General features: G+C 47.6%; 1 protein-coding gene across 1 annotated transcript in view; it reads right to left on the bottom strand.

Moving 5' to 3' along the window:
- Positions 1-6,792: 6,792 nt before the first annotated feature.
- Positions 6,793-19,993, bottom strand: part of Rnasez (ribonuclease Z) — a 36,939-nt gene continuing 23,738 nt past the window's right edge. Inside the window, exons 19-22 of the mRNA XM_077670503.1 lie at positions 19,665-19,785; positions 16,812-16,890; positions 9,563-9,707; positions 6,793-7,395 (exon numbers count right to left, since the gene is read on the bottom strand). Of these exons, the coding sequence (XP_077526629.1) occupies positions 7,225-7,395; positions 9,563-9,707; positions 16,812-16,890; positions 19,665-19,785 (516 nt within the window). The 3' untranslated portion in view covers positions 6,793-7,224. The remainder of the gene's footprint in view (positions 7,396-9,562; positions 9,708-16,811; positions 16,891-19,664; positions 19,786-19,993) is intronic.

Raw genomic sequence — 19,993 nt, 5'->3', positions numbered from 1 at the left:
GTCTGGCATTTGGATCCTCAGCAGTCGAACAAGTTAGCGACTTAACCAGGCGCATATCCTGTGCCTTTACCAAGCGTAACCGTGTGCGCGGTACTTGCCGAGGGAGTAACGTCGTCGGGATGCGTCTCTTATTACCGTGTAACGTGCGCGTCCCGCCGTCGATTGCAATTCCCAGCGTGGTCGTCACCTGTCAATCGCCCCAGCTGATTGCAGCGTGTGGCCCGCAGCGAGTTTCGCCGGTAATGAGCCTCTCAACAAGGTCATTAGCAGCACGTGCGATAACAGTAAACACGACGGGGGTGCTTTGGGTGTGACGTTTCTGATGCGCGCGATGTTATACTGTGTGTTGTTTGATCGCACGTCGTCATGCATGCACGGTGAATGGGAGTATTTATCCGTGAAGCCTGTTGAACATTTGCTGAAATACTGCTGGTAGATTTATTTGGTTTCCAGCCGAGTAGTATATTCAAAGTGCTGGTAGCATGATTTCCCGTGCGTGTTAATTAAGGGGCGTTCTTTGCACAGTTTCGGTTGTGCTGTAAGTTCACCGCGGCGTGTCAGTTCCTAAACGTGTGTTGCTACTTGCTGATTTTATGTTTGTCAGCAATGCGTCTCACAATAGACGATTGCTTAACAAAAAATTGAGTCCGAAAAAGTGAGAACTTCGCTCATTCCTTGTTGAACCCTACCAAATGCTTGGAACAAACCGAAGCACGCAATACGTAGCTTGAGAAGCGCCACGTCCACACTCCGCCAACTCGCAAACACCGCTCAAATGTGGGAAAGCCACACACTCCTGCGACCGTACTCGTTAATGAGTAGGACAAAAATGAAGGGCGCCATGACTTTTTATTCTCTACCGCGAGCACTGTCTTGCGCATTAGGTCTTCCTTGTGCTGTTTCGTAGTACAGTAGACTCCCGTGAAGACGAACTCGAAGGGACCTTAAAACTTTGTTCGTATTATCAGAAATTAGTCTTACGCAGAGGGTTTTTTTTTTTTTTTGATTGTGGACGTTACAAGAGAGCAAAAACCATGGTGAGTACACTGTTTTACAAGCAGGCGGTGATGATTTAGCTGCTGCATTCTGCTGTCATTTAAACAGAGAGTTAAGTCTGGCCGCGACATGGTTCCAGCGACCAGATGTCCCTCTGAAGAAACGCGTTTTCATTTATTTATACAGCACTTACTGCCTTGGAACAAGGGCAGTAGTAAAGCGGGAATCTTTTATGATCGTGCAAAGGTTGGACTGTGGCTGGGGGGGGGTTTCATTGCAAGCTAATGTACTTCTAATTTGCAACGGTTTGTTTTCTGCCAGCAAGGCTACAACGGTCTCACCACACTACGGATTGTAGGTAATCGATAACCGGGGTTCCGGGTAACACTGTCTCCCAAATCTGCCCTCATTTAAGCACTGACTCACATCTAAGTTTATTTCGAAAAATCACCATTTTCTAAAACCTAACTTGTCAGGTTTATATTTTGAATGTTTAACTAAGAAAGCACAAGCAAGCGTTGATAATTGATTTGTTGTCTCATTTGGGCACCTATTACCAGGCCTGCTCGTTAATTGAAATCCTGGCAGGGTCAAATTAGATAAAAAATCGTGTAAACCAAAGCAAAAATGTAGCAAAAATCTCGATAAATGGAACCTGTGAAGACCTAAAACATTTGTTCGGTTTTATCAGGTGTTCCGGCTACTGAGAGAGTCCACTCGATGACAAAAAAAGCACAGAACTGGTGTCTTTTATGGTATGCATTCACGGCCATAGGACATTATTCCACTACCAACCACTTAGCGGCCAGAAAAAGGGGCAAAATCACATTGTTTAAGGCACCACTTGTTTGCGATGTCATCCAGCGCTGCAAGGTTACGGAGGGAGTTTTATAAACCTTCAAACAAGATCCTGAGTGTTTGCAATGAAGTCAGTTCTGTTTGGGTGGAATTTTGTTTATTTATTTACCAACACTCTACATAGCTTCAGCCCGTAAGCTTAATCGACTGTAGTAACAAAGTTCAGCTTGACCGGACTTTAGCGCAACTTGTCTTTAGCAGTAGTAGTACACAGGACATTACTTAACTGTTGTACATCTTGGCCATTCCCAGTTTATTTACCAGAATTAAGTGGTGAAGGCCGAATATACAGGGATGCGTTGATGTACTCAAAATGTTCTCATAGCATCTAACAAAAAAGAAGCGAATTGAGAAAGTCACACTGCTGTGGTCGTTCTCTGTAACCAGTGTCTTTTGTCCATCATTCAGCCAGCATTAGTGCATTGAACACTTTGACTGCAAGGTGGTGAATACAGCACAAATTCTCTTTAATCTTCACAGCGGGCGTTAGCAGGCGTAGTGTGCTGCATCAGAGGGCTATCATTTCTTATTGTAGTGACAGAGAGCTAGGGTCTAGAGGTTCCCAACGCTTCAGCAGTGCCTTTGCCACCGCTCAAGCAACCAGTAATCGCAGCGGGCATTTCGTTGGGTCTGCTGCGCAACGAGTCTTTGACCTGTGTCCAGGCATAGCCTCCTGTATAACCAACTGTGCCTGCTCTATCGCCCCGAAACCCTTTGGAGCAGCCCGTTCACTGTAGGGGTGCCAAGTTCCCAGGTTTTTCGATGGCCATGCCAATGTGAACTGCTGTTTCAAGCGGAGGTCAACTGAAACGCACCGCGGTGTCGTCTGCTACGCGAAGGTGTTTTCCAGCTAAAAAGTCCGCAAATAAAGACCAAAGCTTTATGCGTGGCGTCACAGAACTACTAAACGGCGTTCAGTGTACTGTTCCTGCCGGCACGCTTGCCCTTTTGGGTTCACTACGCGAGTTTCACAACAACATGTGTACATGTCCTCACGTCTGTCACTGCAATAAGAGCCAGTTAACTTTTCTCCCGCTCTGCTTGATTTGGTGTTTAGCGATAATTGAGTAATACTAATTAAATTTTGTTGAAAGAAGTCCAAACAGTCGAGCTCCCCTTTTTTACTTACGAGTCCATTCAATCTCGTTCTGCTGCTAATATTTTTTCTGGTCACTGATAGGGTACACACCCACTCACCCCCCTCCCACCCGCCCCCATTTCTCTGTCGCCGCTGCTCCATGAAATGGTGCCATCGCGTATGTAATAGATATACTGACAACGTGGTAACTGGCAATGTCGGGCTGCTCCACAAAGAATGATGACTTCAAGCTTTAGCTCAAGGCGATACTCAGTATTTGAGGGCCCCTATATAAACTTAGGATAAACATCCAGTATGCACTTAGCTCGTTTCTCGCTCTACTTCTCCCCGCTACACTCATTCTTCCCTCACCAATCACATACCGAAAAACCGATCAATTCTCAGTGGGTCACAAACCCACTAGTGAACTCACCCGTAACATTTCTGGCTGAATCGAGTGAAACGCAGAAAAAAAGCTTTTGCGTTAAATTATTTACGAACGAACAAGGTAGGCTGAGAAAGACCATCTCCTTTGTAATTACCACTGTCAAGTTCTAGCGTCACCCCAGCCACTTACTAGATGGTTTTATTTCTGGCCTCGTGAATTTTTGTACCTTTTTTGTTCAAACAGGAGTTGCCCGTCAGTGCTAGAGCCAGAACCTCCTTTATACAACATGTATTTTTTGTTCGCAAAGAGCCTTGACAACTTTTTTTTAGAACTACCCATTGTTGCCAGGTGTGAAGACAAATGTTGACCGTGCCATTGCCAACACAGGAGAACCTGGGGTTAGGGCGCCACCAAAGAGAACGGTGGAATTGCTGGCACCGAGCAGGCACAAGGCGTTATACAGGAGGCTATCGATTCGATTCGATGGTGGTTTATTTATCCCAAAAAAAACAACATACAAAGGGTATATACAAACCCTTGGTCCAGGACTTGATACAAAGCTATGGTCCAGGACTGTCCATCTGACATGGAATATCTGTTCTTCACGAGCTTGGCAGCCTGTCTAAAATGCCTCCCTCCAAGGGATCAGAACGCAGCCAAAATGGAGATGCTATAGGCTGCGTACGACAGCGAGTTCGGTGTTGTCGACGACTTGAATCAAACGGCAGCAGTCGTGGCAGTTGACAACTTGTATGCGTGAACCAAAAATGACGGCTTCTGCAGTTTAATGGGTGTCGCAGTAAAAAGGACTGCATAGTTTTTTGGGTCTCGGGCACGTTCCTTGCTTGATTTGTGTTCTTCAATGTTTACAGAGCACCTTGAAGATTTCCAAGCATAGATCGCCATCACCTTCAGCTGACAACCTTCCAGAAACACTTGCTTCATGAATAATTGTTCCCTGATAACCTTGTCGAGTGCATATGCTGTAATGCTATGAAAACTATTAGAGATGTTGGACTACGTCGCCATGAAGAAACCTCTGCATTTTGTCGCTCTGATTCTTGTTCTTTCCAAAACTAGAGCCATCCAGACAACATGCAAGGACAAAACGAGTGAAGGAGTGGCTACTTGGAGACGTGATGAGAATGGAATGGAACAAAAGTGGCAGAGGACATCTACGCTTAGGCCTTTCTTTAGCTGTATGATGCAATAGCGTTGCTTTGTTGTTGAGATAGTGTTTTGTGATGGTGCTGCTGCATTCACAATTTACGCTCTCCAAGCATGACTAGTCAAAGTGGTTTTTAAACACTGTGGGCACAGTAGAGGTGGATTTCTCTATGCTTGGTGCTAAAGCGTGCGACTGAGGGCGTTGGTCAGTTTAAGTGTTATATTTAGTGGTTTGCTGTGAACATTTCCACTATTCTCTGGGAAAACTGCTAAACGGTGCCCACTGGTCAGCCTCTGTGGCCTAGAGGTAGCGTCACTGTTTCGAACTCTAACATCATGGGTTTGCATCTGAGAAATGGTAACAATTTGTGTACATTTCAATTTTTTTGCTGCTGCTGTTGGGAATGTAAAAGTAGATGTTCTCCTACATGGGTTTTGAGACTTATTTTTGTACATAAAAGTGGTTTGGTATTATACAGGTGTGGGGCGCAACCTACTGCTAGGTTTACCGTATTTTCGAGTGTATAACCTGCCCCTGCATATAATCCGCACACGAACTTTCAGCCCATCGGAAAAGAAAAAAAAAATCCTTGTGTGTTGCCCGCACATTTTATACAGGAAAGGCTGCACCAAAGCTACTGCTCAATCAACACATCACATACTATGTAGGCAGAAAAAATGTATATTTAGCAACTAGAATAACCTGAACGCAAGGTGAAAGTCACAATTCGCTAACAAAATTCAGTTGTTAGAATACGCTCGTCTGTTTTTTTCTTCCTTGTCCTTGTATGTTTTGCGCAATTGCTGCCATGGAAGGCTTAGTCAGTGTTACTGCATAAAAGCTTCACAGCACAACGTGCATTGTCATGAAGCTGCACTAAAGGAAAAACCTCGCATATTATCCGCACCCCTATTTTGCCACTGAAATATTCGCATTTTTGGTGCAGGTTATAAGCACAAAAATACGGTAATTGTCATTCTGCATCACGCCGGTAGTGCCATAGTGCAGAGCTGTGCCTGTCTCAGAATAAATGTTGCGACCCGCAACATTACGTCAACAAGTGGTATCTCTTAATTTGCCTGCCCATACAGCTTTGAGCGAATTCTGGGCAGTCCAAAACTGCTTTGACAATAGGAATTCCATGGGCACATAAAATTTGAAGCAGTTCTGAGAAGTGCAAAATGGCAAATAAAAGAGGTCAAAGTTCAAAAGAATAAATGCAGAGGGCAACTGTCCTTGCCCCACAGCTGAAAATGCACAGCGGATGGTCGCCAATACTGCTGAACTTCAAGACGTACCATTCACTGGCCAAAGAACCATTAGGCCGGCCCTCAGTTGCAAATATCGAGGGCATCACCATATCCAGTAGAACAAATTGCAGAAAGAAAAGACCAAATGTTAGCAGCAACTAGGGTTGTACTGTATATTTAAACGTCAGCTGAAGTAAGTATTGATTTATTGATTGTAGGGTTTAACGCGATGATGCAACGCAGGTGATGAGGCACCCCGTAGTGGAGGGCTTCGGATTAATTTTGATCACCTGGGGATCTTTAACGTGTGCCGAAATCTTGCACACACGGGCGTTTTTGCTTTTCGCCTCCATCAGAAAAGCGGCCGCCGCGGCCGGGAATCGAATCTGCGTCCTCGTGCTCAGCACCGCAACGCCTCAGCCACTGAGCCACCGCGGCAGATTGAAGTAATTATTCATTGACTAAATGAATGGATTAGCCATTCTATCAATGCTTGGCCAATCCTTATCAGCAGATAAGCGCTACTTAGTGGTTACTCTCGAGAGGCAGCCGCACAGGTGCGGCAAATTGTAATTGACCAATTGAAATTATCTATATTCACTTACATAATTCTGTGCAACTTTTGTAAAGCCCCTAGGTGAATAAGTCATGAGCAAAAGTTTATAAATCGCACAACTGCCAGTTTTAAGGAATTTTTCCGGCTCCTTGTGCCTCAAAAAGTTGTACGTGAGTGAGTGGACAGTGCCTAAGGCATTCGCAAAGCACACACATCAGTGGTTGGGCTGCCGTGAAGCCGATTACAAGCGACTGTAACTTAAACGGACCGCGAACTTTTGCTCACAACTGTACACCAGGGCGTATAAAAGTGAGCCGTGCATAAACTTTTCTGCCATGGCTAAACATCACCAATGCAGCAATACTAGTACTGAGAGAAAAATTGAGCCGTCACAGGGTCGAACTATGGCATGCGCCACTTCACTGCTGCAGCCAAATGGCGACGAAAATGATGGTGCACCATTTGTCCAGCTGGGTTCATCAAAATAAGAGACTTGAGTGGATGTATTCCAGCCGTGGCGAGCTCGACAAGAGCCCACAGTTTATTTTCAATTCAAATAGTCCATATGTTAAGCATTTTTTTACTTGCAGCTATACCAACTCGTCTGAACACAAGCAATAGAATCGTGCACACTGTCCTCGCTCTTACACACTTGTCATTCGACTTACGGTTGTTCTTCCTATTGTAATAATTTAACAACAGCTATATTTCATAGAGGAAAGCTATGTTAGACGCACAATTTCCTGCGCTTTGCAAGTGTACCGCATATAGAACGACTAAGATGCTTGTTCAGAAAGTGGTTCCATTCAAACAAACATTTGTTTCGTACGCTACAGGCGCCAAACATGGCACTGAAATTAAAAAATCCCTAGATTGGCCACATGTTTCGAACAAATTATCTACATAATTAACACAGTTGGATGATAAATGCTACGCGGATGTCTTGATGTGGGACGTCTGTGTCACGTTGGATGCACTGAGGAGGGCCTTCTGGCGAAGCTTTTTGGCCGTCTTCTCCTGCATCTCCTCGTAGTGTTCAGCGAAGAGGCTCTTCAATGCCGGGAACAGGAGGGGCAACACGGGAAGGTCACTTGGCCGAACCTGCAATCGAGTGAACACCGGTTCAGACACAGACATCACGAGGGCACCTGGGCACTCGTTAAGATATGGTGAATGCAAAAGCATTAGTGTTCAATTGCCGAATGCGTCCTCTCATATCATAATCATCGTCGTTCTCCATCGGGCCAGAACATCACGCAATCACCCCGCCAAGCAGCAAAGAGATTTAATGTACTTTTCTTTTCTCTAACCACTGACGATTGGCTGATCCCCTGATTGGGTATGTGCCTTACTCAAAGGAAACAACAACATACGGTGGAAAGGGTAATTGCGAAAACACACACCACAATAAATACATGCTTCGCTGCTCACTTGATTGTTACATCCGTATTATAGCATGCTCAGATTACCCACACTGGACTCAGCATATGTCTTTTTGAATTGACATTGTTTTATTGAGTACAGTTCAATACAATTCTTTCAAAAATAGTTTTTTTTTTACCCTTGTGTCTAATACCCCTGCTACACTAGCGTCCGAATGTCATTTGAACCAAATGTCATTTGACTCAAATGCCAAGTTGTGCTGCTACACTAGGTGTCGAAATGCCATTCGGCTCAAATGACATTCGAGCCAAATGAGCACCCAGAGAGACATTTGGGCTATCGAATGCCATTTCTAGCACTCGCGCGCACAGCGTTCCAAGTCAGCATAAACAACTGGCGTACTTAAAACAAACAAAATACTCTTAATTGTGGGTTTTTGTTCACTTCTGATTCACTTAAATCGTGATATCAAGATGTAATAATTCTGTACTCTTCACACCAGTGCGAGCAGGCGACAAACCAGTGTGGTCAGACAACACAAAAAACCTAATTGTGATTCAGAATTAAGCAAAAACTGTGTCAAAGCTTACGCTATTGATAATTTGATATCATTTTAATGCCAAAGACTGCCGCTAAATTTGATTGCTGCATTATTGTGTTAAAACAGAACTCTACAGCAGCAGCACCATGCAGCGCGGCGAGCAATTGTTAAAGCTTTCAAATGCAATCAAAATTGTAGTGGAGCACAGCAGATTCTGAATGGCATTCAAAGCACCCCATTTGAGTCAAATGACATTTAGCTTAAATGACATTCGTATCCTAGTGTAGCCGGGGTTTTAGTCGCTCTATAAACTTACATTGTGCAAGCGCACACGCACGAAAAAGCTGCACGCATTTCTTCGCCCATTGAAACTGATTTGTCAACACTGACATTTCTTCACCCAAGCTCAGCAATGTGTTGGTGCGCTAGAATGCCAAACACATATAGTTATCCGACACATAAAGCCACTTCTATTTTAATGGTAACCAACAGCTCAAACAGGGCTGGTGACTCCTTCCAAAAGAATGAACTGCAAGATGACATAGCCACTACACTGTGGGCACCACAGTTATTCGGTAGCACACTGCTGTTAGGATGACAAGGGAGAGAAAATTCGGAAGCTCAGGTTGTGTGCACCCGGGCTGGCCGTGCTTGTAAATTAAACGTCTGGAATTTAAAATAAATAAATCTCTAGAAGAGGGCAGAACTGAGCCACTCCGAAAGGGGCTTGAATAACGACCGAGTGGCGTCCCAGAGGCTGGCTTCCCTTGCAGGAACTTCAGTTAGCCTTTGCTTCCCTCACCCCTGCCTCCCGACAGGCTATTCCCACGCCGATGGTTTGTCAAAACGGGACAATAAAAAAAACCTCACCATCCCTTCCTCAAGAAAGTTAAAAGAGAAGAGTAAAACCTTTCTGACATTAAAGCTGCGTCAAAACCTTCGCTGAAAGCGCATCCAATCGATCGTAAAACCCTCAAAGACCCAAACCGCAAACCAAGAACCAACCCATGCGGCGATTTTTCCCACACTAAGTAACTGCATCTACAAACGATCTGAATGTACACCGATGCGTGGTTAAGTTAATGAGATAAAGATATGCTATTGTACTCCTCCTTCACGATCGATGCATGCATGTCTTATCTAGAACCATTCCTTTTTCGCGATTTTGAAGTAACCGTTTTGACACAGCAGGAGTCCGGTGTCGCGCACGCGCCGTGTGTCCAGAGCTCTTATCAGAGCTTTCCACTCAGCCAACCGGTCTATGGGGAGATGCCTTAGTTTTTCGACAAGACAACCCCACTAAGAAAGCTTTTGCTCTAAAGAAAGAAGCGCAGCTGCACCCACCAGCATGTGGTCAAAGGCGCAGCCCACGCTGCCGTGGAACTTGTCCGAGATGAGGGGCAGCTTGGCGTAGCGCTGGCTGAAGTGGGTCAGCAGGGTGAACTTGGCCCCCATGCGCTCGCCAATTTCAATGGCCTGGCTGGTCGTGCTGCACCAGGGGAGAAACAGGAAAGTTGGTCAGCACCCAGCACAGAATTAACTCAGTCACGAGATGGCAATGTCACTGACACCTGGGGGAAGACACAAAAACGCTAACGAGACACAACTAATCCACGAGGGATTAAAGCACGGGATGTAAAAAGGAGGGCTTGCCACTGACACGTACGCATTTGGGAAGCAATGAAAAGTATCAAACCCTCAGTTAGGAGCTCGAAATACAGTTTACGTCACATCAGGGCATTCTTTCGAACACACATGTTGAAATCATGGAGGAGAGGAGCCGCTTGGCTTGAGCACCACCAGACTAGTCTGCTGACAAAGCTTGTGGGAACCGTGGAGAACCGTGACCCGCCGGTTCTCCCGAGCCGGCGCGCACTTCGAGGAGAGATGCATTGCGCTAAAACTGGTCTGGCGTTGTGCTGGTTCATCGGCATTCCACAAAAGATGGCACCACCGGTCCGTGCGGGGCTGCGTGAACATGTGCACGCAGAAGGAAGAGTCTGACCGGAGGTCCGGTCTGGGTAGCATCGGCGGAACAGCGCGGCAGTGGCGGCAACCATGTATCTCAGGTGGGAACTGTTGTTTGTCGCGCGCCGTGAGTGCCTGCCTCCCGTTCGCGATCAACGCAAGGGCGGCGTGATTCGTGAACGCCGTCGAGCCTTGTGCTCACATGCTTTGGGAGCTCCCAAATAAACGGCTGTGCTTCGGCAGTACTGTCTACTACTGTGTTCTCGTATCAGCGAATCTCGCTGGGCTGCCGTAGGTGCGGGAGCCCTTGTGGTTGACATGCCAGGAGCTAGCGTGGTGGCCTATGCCGGAGTACTGGCTAGGTCGCCCCCAATGACCCCACGATATCCCACAAGCCAAATTTCATTCAGTAGCACTGTTATGGTGTCTTGGCATGCTACCATGATGGGGAAGAGAGTCAAGCGCACAACCAGCACTGTTATTGACAAGGAAGCCATACTTGGCTGTGTGCAGTGAGAAACATACAATGCAAGTGCTTCACTCGTATAGGCCATAAGCGCTGCCTGTGGGGGCGCCACTGAAATCCCCCTAGAAGCCTGTTTCGAAAGCAGCCGTGGGAGTCTCCAGCTCGCTTCCCACTGTTGCTGCTGCTTTGCAGGACGTTCACAACTGAGATTTACAGTTTGTATGCGTTGACAATACATATTTATGTGTAGCAGTCACTGTGTTTGTAATTGGTGTATTTACGAGAGTAAATCTTTCTCATGCGATCTTAGTGTGGTACATTCAGTCTGCATAAGCGCCAGGCGTGTGTCACAGGCTGCCATCGCGAAACCGGCGTATGCATGGAAACTGATTGTCATTCCACTGCTCTGAAATTTACTAAACGTGTCTCCGTAAGTGTTGGTTCCTCAGATGGTCACGCTACAGCTATTCACAACAATGTAAATAAGTTTTGTGTGCTTACAATAATCTAGCGGAGCACTCATACTTGACAGCACGTCAGTTACGCTTGCCAATATTATACCTCAGATAATGATCACTGCCCTGGACAAGCCAGTGTGGCACAAATTTCATAAGAATTCTACGAAAGAAGTACTATGGATAATGTAAAATTATACCCAGGAATCAGCACACGACAAAAATTTTCATGCTGGGTCGTCTTGTCGCGAGGTGAGTGCTCGTGAACATTCATATATCCTCCGTGAGCAGCGCGGAGACGGGCTTGTAAAGCAATCCGCGTTTGCGACTTAAGCTTATTCAAAACATCATTACAGTGTAGACCATTTATAACGTAACCGCTTATAGTGCGGGACCGGATATAACGCGGGTTTTTGCGACCACCGGTTTGCCTCCCATAGAACCCAATGCATAAGCATACCGCTTAAGATGCGGTTGGCCGAAGCACAATACCGTTTATAGTGCGGTTTTTCGGCGGGTCTGCTGATCTACCGGCGCAGCTGAGGCATCGTTTTAGGGTAGCAAAAGAAAAAGAAAGGATGAAATCGGCCATCTGACGCAGCGTGCACCCCTTGCCCTCCTCTAACGTAGACACCCAAAGAAAAAAAAAAAAAAAAAAATAGGCACCCTTTAGTTCGTGCGTACCTGATAACCACAACTGTCCTTGCTTGATGCACCTCAAAAGATAGCGACAGACTTAGCGACAGACTCCCCATCCGCGCGCGGCAAGTTGATTTTATAAATCGTGAACCGCATGGCCCGTTTTCGCGCACGAATCGTGCACATCGGCGTTGCGCGTAAGTTTTTTTTTTTTTTTTTTTGTTTCTTTCGTGCTCGTGTCGACAATTCCGCGCTCGCGATGGCTTCTTCGCGTGGCAGTGGGAGGAGCCTGACGACTTGCACCAATGGGGAGACGCGTACCTAATGGCGGGAGATTCGAAGCGCTCCGAGCCGGCTAGCCGCGCCAGAGATGTTTAGGCTTACCACCGCGCTATTTTTTGATGGGCGCTTTCACAAGCAGTGTGGATGGCAGTTTATATTCCACTTTTCGCCCACATTATTAGCTCTTTTCTTGCATGAGCATCTTCGCTTGCGCCCCGTGCGGCATTTCAGCGATCGTTTAGAAGCGGTCGCTGGAACTTACTGGAACTGCCTGCACCGCTTCACGGCCAGTGCCGACGCCATGTTGCCGCCTCTTACCGCGCCGCCCACACCACGCCAGTTGTATCCGCGCTGGCGTGCACTGCACGTTTTCGCAATACCAAATCTACCACGCGGTTCACGCTTTAGAACGTTGTTGCAGATAAGCCACCGCTCTTTTTCTTTCCGAACATTCGAGCCGCGCGAAGCCGAAGATTTCCACCACCAGTACGTTGCGCTGATAAGCAGCCGCCTTCGGCATCGTGAACACAAGGTGGGGTAAAAAAAAAAAAAATCCCGCTGGCGTTTTTATCACGTCTTGCGGCGTCTGTTCATAGACGCTAAAAACGCAGCCATAGTCTTTCAAAACAAACACAACGGAAGTTAAAGCCGCGCTCGCCGTTTGTGAGACTGCGCTTTTGCCCTGCAGCAGCGGCTGATGTGAAAAATAATACGAAATATAGACCGTGCCTTCGTTTTTAAGTGCTGTGCGTTTGAGTGATGATAAATATAGGTTGACTTGAGAGATAGGTGGCGATGTGGTTGAATTCACGCGTGTTTTGGTTATAGTGCGGTGCCGCTTATAGTGCGGATTCTTGCGGCTCCCGCGACATACGTTATAAGCGGTCTACACTGTATATGACACAGGGAGCCTGCAGAATCTAGCACGAACTAAAATCAGAGGGCCTTACCAGACACCACACTCTTCGAACGACACGTTTTGTTGTTTGTGAACTGCCTACCCTGTACTTCAAAAAATACGTCTGCCAAGTGATCAGCAGTTCATTGAAGTCAAAAAAAAAAGGAAAGTGAACACGCAGCTTGTGTGGGTGATTAAGAAAATTTTCATTCCTTGATTTCGTTACTCATTCAGACACAACAATAGTTAACCATCCCTCCCCCCCCCCCCACCCCCCCCCCCACCCCCATGTCCTGCGAAATAGCAGTGCATTTCGCATCTAGTTGAGTCTGGTGAGTCCTACCTGGCTGAAGTTTAGATGAACGTCTTTAGCATGGCCGAAGCCGCACTGTCTTATTTCTTTTTCCCCCTACAAGCTATTCTGTGTCTTCCCGACTTTCAGACCAATTATTATTGCATAGTTTCATTAACTTTTGTTGGTTCTAGCTGTAAGGCGTGAGCATGCACATATATAACAATGCAGAGCCTTGCCTTACGATTAACATTTTATATTCTTATATTCCCATAAAATGCACAAGTGGTTGCCAGGTTTGGGTAGTCACATCCCCAAAATGTATATACCTTTGACGTACATATATATCGTATATATATACGACGTTATATCTACGACGTACATATTCGAAACAAAGCCGTGTTCGTTGTACACGCTGCCAGATGAAACCAAGCTCTCACTGTACCGGTACAACGTCTAAAAGAGCCGTCAATGGAATTCACTTGTGCCTGATGTGTTCGGAGGTGACAGTGGTGATACGCTACTGCCATCGCTGACAGCAGTAAGAGCGGTCAAGAAGCGCAAAGAACCGCGTTCCTGGATAGCTTATGTCGGCGTTCGAGCACTCTACCAAGCCACAGCTGTTTTATGAGGCGCCCTCAACGCACTATTTGCTTGCAGACGTGACCATAACCAGTTGTTTAGGGGCGCGGAAAGGCAAAAAGAAGCGCGAAAGAGAACCGAAACATTGCATGAGCCCCTACCATCTACCTAGCGCTCACCCCGTAGACGGCACTAGAGTGTCTAGAATAGGGGAAGTGTGAAGACCGCACAGCTGGCTCTGAAGCCCCTCTGCGATGCGCTGGAGAGAAGAGATCCAGGAGACGCTGACAGCCAATTACTCATCCGTTAGCTGCGAAGTCGTCTGCTCGTTGTGCCGTGTATCAACTGAGTTTGGTGACGCGCCTTGAAATTCCACGGCGTTCTTTTTGCGACATGCACATATATACATACAGCATCTTCATTTGTCAACCGTATCTGTAGTTCCAATGTTGATAAAGACTTTTGTGCAGCGATCTTTTTTCGCCTTGTGTTTTTTTGTTCCAGACCCCTCTTGGGTCTCACGCATCATTTGCATGCTCCTTCAGCATGCTAACAGAGGGCCGATTCCAAGAGCCTAAATCGCTGGCGTAATTAAATTTTTGGCATTTGTGTCTTGTCTTCTAAATACTATTTAGCTGAAATGGGGATGCTGTAATGCTACTAAAGGTGACCATGCACGTGCTGCACGAGAAGGTAAAGCTGGCAAGTTCATTGAGGACAGAGTGAGCTGTTGGAATAGCATTTGGGGACAGATATATATTTTTTTGACACGCATTCACTCGGATATTCAAGGAGTTCCACCAGTGTGCCTTTGGGCGTGAGAGGCCTTCAGCTGGGCTGTAACACTAATCTGTGTTTGCGGGCCCTTTGGTGGCTTCCCACATATTGATGTATTCCACTGCATTTTTCAGCACCGCCCTTTCTAACTGCTGAAGGCACTCTTGATATCGTGACAGAAATCAGTTTCTGCATAAAGGCAATCAAGTGTCAGTTCCCCATACGTGAAAGACTCCGAAATTTCCCCTTTGCACAAAAAAAAAAAGTCCACGCAGGACTTTTGTGCCGAAGAGGTTAAAAGCATAATTTGCCTTCACGTTTTTGAAATTATTTGGACTGAGATGTACATATTGGGCATCACTTTAATTAAGTGTCTTTGCACAGTTGTCCAATCAATAGGCAACTTTTATTGGTCGCACACCCACGTGACCTTTTAGAGTTCTGTATCCTAACTTTATGAAACTATTAGTGCATTTCACCAATTGCGCTCAAATCTGACCAAATGAACAGCCATCTGCCATCTCCAGTAGGGCGTTGTACTGATGGCGTGAAATCAGTACCGCGCACACCAAACTGATGCCACATCACACAATTCCTGGATGCCCCGTTGCAAGTGACATAATCAACTTTTAAGCCTTGCTTTTTCTGACAAAACTGTGTGGGAACGCGACCTCATCGCGTTCCCTTTCGTTTGGCTTCGCCGCACTGCTTGCTCCTCGTAGGAACTTGCTTGGCGAGACGTCGGCGAGGGGGATCTACCTCCTTGCCAAAGGAGTGTTTTGTGGCCGGCGAGAGCGTGCGGGATGCAAGCGATGGGAAGTTGGAGCTCGGGAAGCGAGGCGACAGGACGCGCCTGGCCACCTCCTTCCTTCAAGGATTGGGCAAAAAGGAGGGCGACAATGGCTGCCATCGGCGTCCCTAGCGAGGCAAACGCGAGCGCGCTGAGGCGCCCCCGGAGATGACTGTTGTCATGGTGAGTCGAACCTCTCGATTCCCTTAAATTGCCCGGGCGAGGAACTAGATCCTTGCCGTCAACCAGCTAGCCTGCACGCTCTTCGTATGTTTATTATGCAGCAATAAATGTCAATGAGCGAAACACTTGTCACTTCCTTTGTTTTGTCGAGCCACGGCCTGCCGCGGCTGGTGTGGTACAGCACGCAGCTGCTGGGTGGGAGATAGCTTGCTAGCTGGGCGAAACGAGAAGACAAAGACTGATTAGTGTCTCTTGTTGCCGGTTTTAGATGCGACTGCATCTCATTCACTTGCCTTGACCCTGCATCCGGCGTCGGCGTTGTTGTCGGCGGCGTCCGCCCCTCCCCCATTCTCCTCGCCGCGTGAGCTGCGCTCTCCGCCACTCACCCCCTCTCCTCTCCGATAGCGAACACTCTCTCGCGAGGGCCATTGGATTGGATTTGATTTGATTGGCTTGGCTTGGATTTGGATTGGATTAAAGTGGATTGTGTTGCGTCATAGCCGCGGCAGACGCACTGGCGCCGGCGCGTCCCCTCACCGTTATGCGCACTATAAAACACGGTGCCTGCGCCGCTCCACTTCATCGTTCCAGCGCCGTTCCTCCACTGTCCAACGCTGCAACGTGAACCCCCTATGCGTCGCATCTACACAGGGGTTCCCGCGAGGGGAGGTGGGAGATTTTTTGGTATTACAGGGAGAAGTAACTGACCTACTTTTACCCAGCTATAATCCCACAACTGTGGCTGCCAAAATAATCTTTTCCCACGTAAAACCAATGCAAAACGCCCGTACCATGTGCACAGTTCACGATACCAACTCGTCTTGTGCAGCCGCTTGACATGTAAATGGGTGGTCGCACCACCCGGTGGATGATGCATTGCCAAGCAGCGCCAGCGCTTCCCATACATGCTTGCTTGTCAGTAATCACACTTCAGAGTGGCAGGCGGCACAAAAACATAGCGAAGCTTGAGGCGTATAGGGAAGTGCATGCAAAGGTTTGTCTAATGCATGCCAGATGCTCAATGTGCTCGAGTAGGAGAGGCAGGAAAAAAAAAAGAGGAAAAGGGAGAAATTTCATCTTTTCTTTGTCTCTCACAATGCAATTTATGCACTGACGTGCTCCCGGACAAAGTGACGTCCTTTTCGTCAATCGAAAACAGGCCGAAATGTACATCTCGATTCGAAGCTTCAAACCACTGCCGCTCAAAACCAAAAGGTGTAATACTTCACAAAGCGCACACGATGCAAATGGTGCAACTCACCTGTGCATCTTGATGATGGCCTCCTCAGCCAAGTCGTCCTCCATGGTTGCCTCGTGGATGAGAATGTCGCTCCCTCTACCTGCGGGTGCAAGCATGAGTCAGAGCTGGGTACTATATACTCGCAAATGCTTTTCACCACCAGACAATCTTCGAATTTGCATTGGTTAGGCGAATCAACGTAGCCAAGCCTGTCGCTTTCGACACATGAGGTCACTCACTCCATCAGGCTTGAGAGTGACTAGTACACCATACGAGCCCGTCAGCAGCAAGCCACTCCCAAATGTCCGTGGGGAGGATTCACCTCTGAGGTGCGTAAGGCAGCCTTGGAGGCAGCAACAGGTGTCGTTCTGCTGTAGCACCACTTCTGAGCCCCACATATAAGCCCCCGAGCCCTGTTCCTCCCAAGGAACTTTTGGCATACTGCTCCACGGCACTCCCCCAGCAAGGTGACAGGTCTACTTGGGTGAGTGGGGATGGGATCTGTCAACACAATGCTTTTCGGTAGGCCTTGCTGGGAAAGCTGTAACGCTTCCTGCCGATATTGGCCTGCATGACAACGAGGTAATCGACTTGGACATTAAAGGGGCACTGACACAAAATTTTGAAGGCGAGATGACTTCGGAGATAGATTGGTGGGAACACATATACATCATCTGCAAAATATCAGCGGCGAATACAGCCTAGAACATATTTAAAATCAATTTTAAAGTGTGCGAAACGCAACCGAGCAGCCAGCAGAGGACCACGGGCAATTGTAAATAAACAACATCCACACACGTCACGAGTTTGTGTTTGCCGCTTCCGCACTGCCGGCGCTTTTTGCCGGCTCGCCCGGCTCGCCGCTCCAATCGGAGGGCCGGAGGGCGGAGCTTCTGCTCTCGAGAACGAATGACCCGATCGTTGGCGGCGGAGGCGCCGTGATTTCGTCAGCTCATCGGGCAGTTGGCCACGACCAAAGTTCTACAGCGATTCCAGGCACTCTGTTGCTATTACTGTTTATTACCATTGGATGCGAAAACGCGGCGGAGGCACGAAAAGCCCACTGAGCTAGCCGCACGGTCGCTGTGCAGGCGGCGGCCACGGCCGCGGCCGGTGCAGGTAGCTCGAGTGATAGCTTGTTACCGCTGCACGAAATTGTCCCCAAGTCCCGACCATGGTGGCTTACATGAGAAAGGAGTTAATGATGCGATGGCGGGTTGCATTAAAAATTGTCATCTGCACCGCTTACAGGAGCGGCACGCGAATATCCGCCGCAGTGCTAAGCCGAACACATCTGTAGGCGGGCCTGTAGGCAGACCGGCCGGCTGCTCCCAGCGCGCATCTTGCCACCCACCGTCTCGAGCGTCGCGCGTCGTTCTTTAGCCGCGGTAGCATTTGCACTCGCAGCGCCTGCGAGATCAGTACGTGGGGGCATTCGCAGAAACTGCCGTCGATGCGGATTCGACAGTGCTACGGCAGCTCTGCTCTGTGATATCCCTCCGACGGTCACGTGGTCAGCTTTGTTCACACAAAATCCACAAAATCCATCGTTTTGCGGCACTCGCTGAAACCGAAACTGCGACTGGCCGCATTGAAAATGCCTCTAATTAAACAACCGTCGCACGCTGAAGCAAATGAGGTTTCTACAGGTTATAAGTAGGTCACTAGCTACTTATCGCAACAAAAAAAACAAGATGCAAAATTTTTGTGTCAGTGCCCCTTTAAAACACTGTCAAGTAAGAATTTGCCCTTGTCTCGCTCGAGATGATATGATTTCTGGGGGGACCAATCAAAACGTCCCATACCCAGCAAAAACTACGTTCGGGGAAAACGTCGAACTTTAATGTAGTAACTACAGTCATCCTTCCTTTGGTTTACAGCTGACAGTGGCGACAGCTTTGTTGCTGAGGGTCAAAAACCACTCCCCGGTCATTTACACGGTAAGTGTAGCTCATGCTGGTAGTAGTAGCAAGTAGTATGCATTGTTGGATGTGGCGGACTTGGCCTTACATAACTGCCGGCAATTGCTCCGCCTAATCATCCCCAATACGATATCAGAGACACACAATGTCACCACACCTCACTTAGTCCTGTGGACTGCAAGAATCCCAGCAGGAGACGAGACACCTCTCTTTGCAGTAAAAGTGGCGATTTGATCCAAACATCAGACGCCACAATTAACAGGGCCAGTTTACATAGCATACGTAGCTGAGACTCTGTTTCGCGAACGGGATCAGTAAGCAGCTACAGTTCCGCATCCTCTCTGCTACACCCAACAAAACCTATGACACACTGAACATTCCAATGTCCCCAAGTCCACCCCATATCTGCTCTTGGCAATGAGCACCCATTTCTTATCCCGTGCAATCGCTCAGTAAGCTTTCAAGTCTTCCTAAAGAAAGTTGAGAGAAGCACCAAAGCTTTCTCACACCAAAATTGTGTCAGACGTGCATGCAAACCTGTGCTAAAAGTGTATCCAATCGATCGCCAAACCTTCAAGAACCCAAATCGCAGACAAAGAAAGAACCCATGCGACAATTTTTCGCGCACTAAGTAAACGCATCTACAAACGATGTAAATGTGTGCCGATATGTAGTTTGTGAGATAAAGGTATACTACTACTGTACTGCTTCTTCATGGTGGATGTGTGTACTGTTTTATCTAGAAGCGTTCCTTTTTCGCAATTTTCAAGCAACCGTTCTGACACCATGGAAGCCCTTTTTACACACGAGTGTGTCCAGAGATCTCATCAGAGCATTTCGGTCGACCAACCGGTCTGTGGGGAGATGCATTAGTTTTTTGAAGGGACGCCATCGGTCCCAGCTAGAAAGCTTTCGATTTAAAAACAGCGGGGTGAAAGCGACACAGACTGACCAGCTTCGACAAGGGCTTCGCAGGGCATAGTGTCACCCGAGTAGGTCAGCTTCCACCCCGTCTCTGCAGTGAGGGTGACCCCGTAGGCGTTCTTGCAGTGCAGCACCAGGACAGTGCCAAACTGCAGGGGGAAAAAAAATGCCGCATATGTGAGAGGGAGGTAGAGAGAGCATAAAGAGAGAGAGAGAGAGAGATATATGAAACATTTATTTTAAATGAAAGGTTTTTGATTGGGTTAGGGTAGGTTCCCTCCTTCCAGGGCCCCTGTTTCCTCTGCCCCAGTCTTGGCCCTTAAGATCAGATACTTCTGAACCCCAGGGTCAGAGCTG

The sequence above is a fragment of the Haemaphysalis longicornis genome, unplaced genomic scaffold (assembly GCF_048455015.1).
Source record: "Haemaphysalis longicornis isolate Haplotype H1 unplaced genomic scaffold, Haemaphysalis longicornis Haplotype H1 scaffold_5, whole genome shotgun sequence".
Classification (NCBI taxonomy): domain Eukaryota; kingdom Metazoa; phylum Arthropoda; class Arachnida; order Ixodida; family Ixodidae; genus Haemaphysalis; species Haemaphysalis longicornis.
This window is presented reverse-complemented; position numbering and strand designations above follow the sequence as displayed.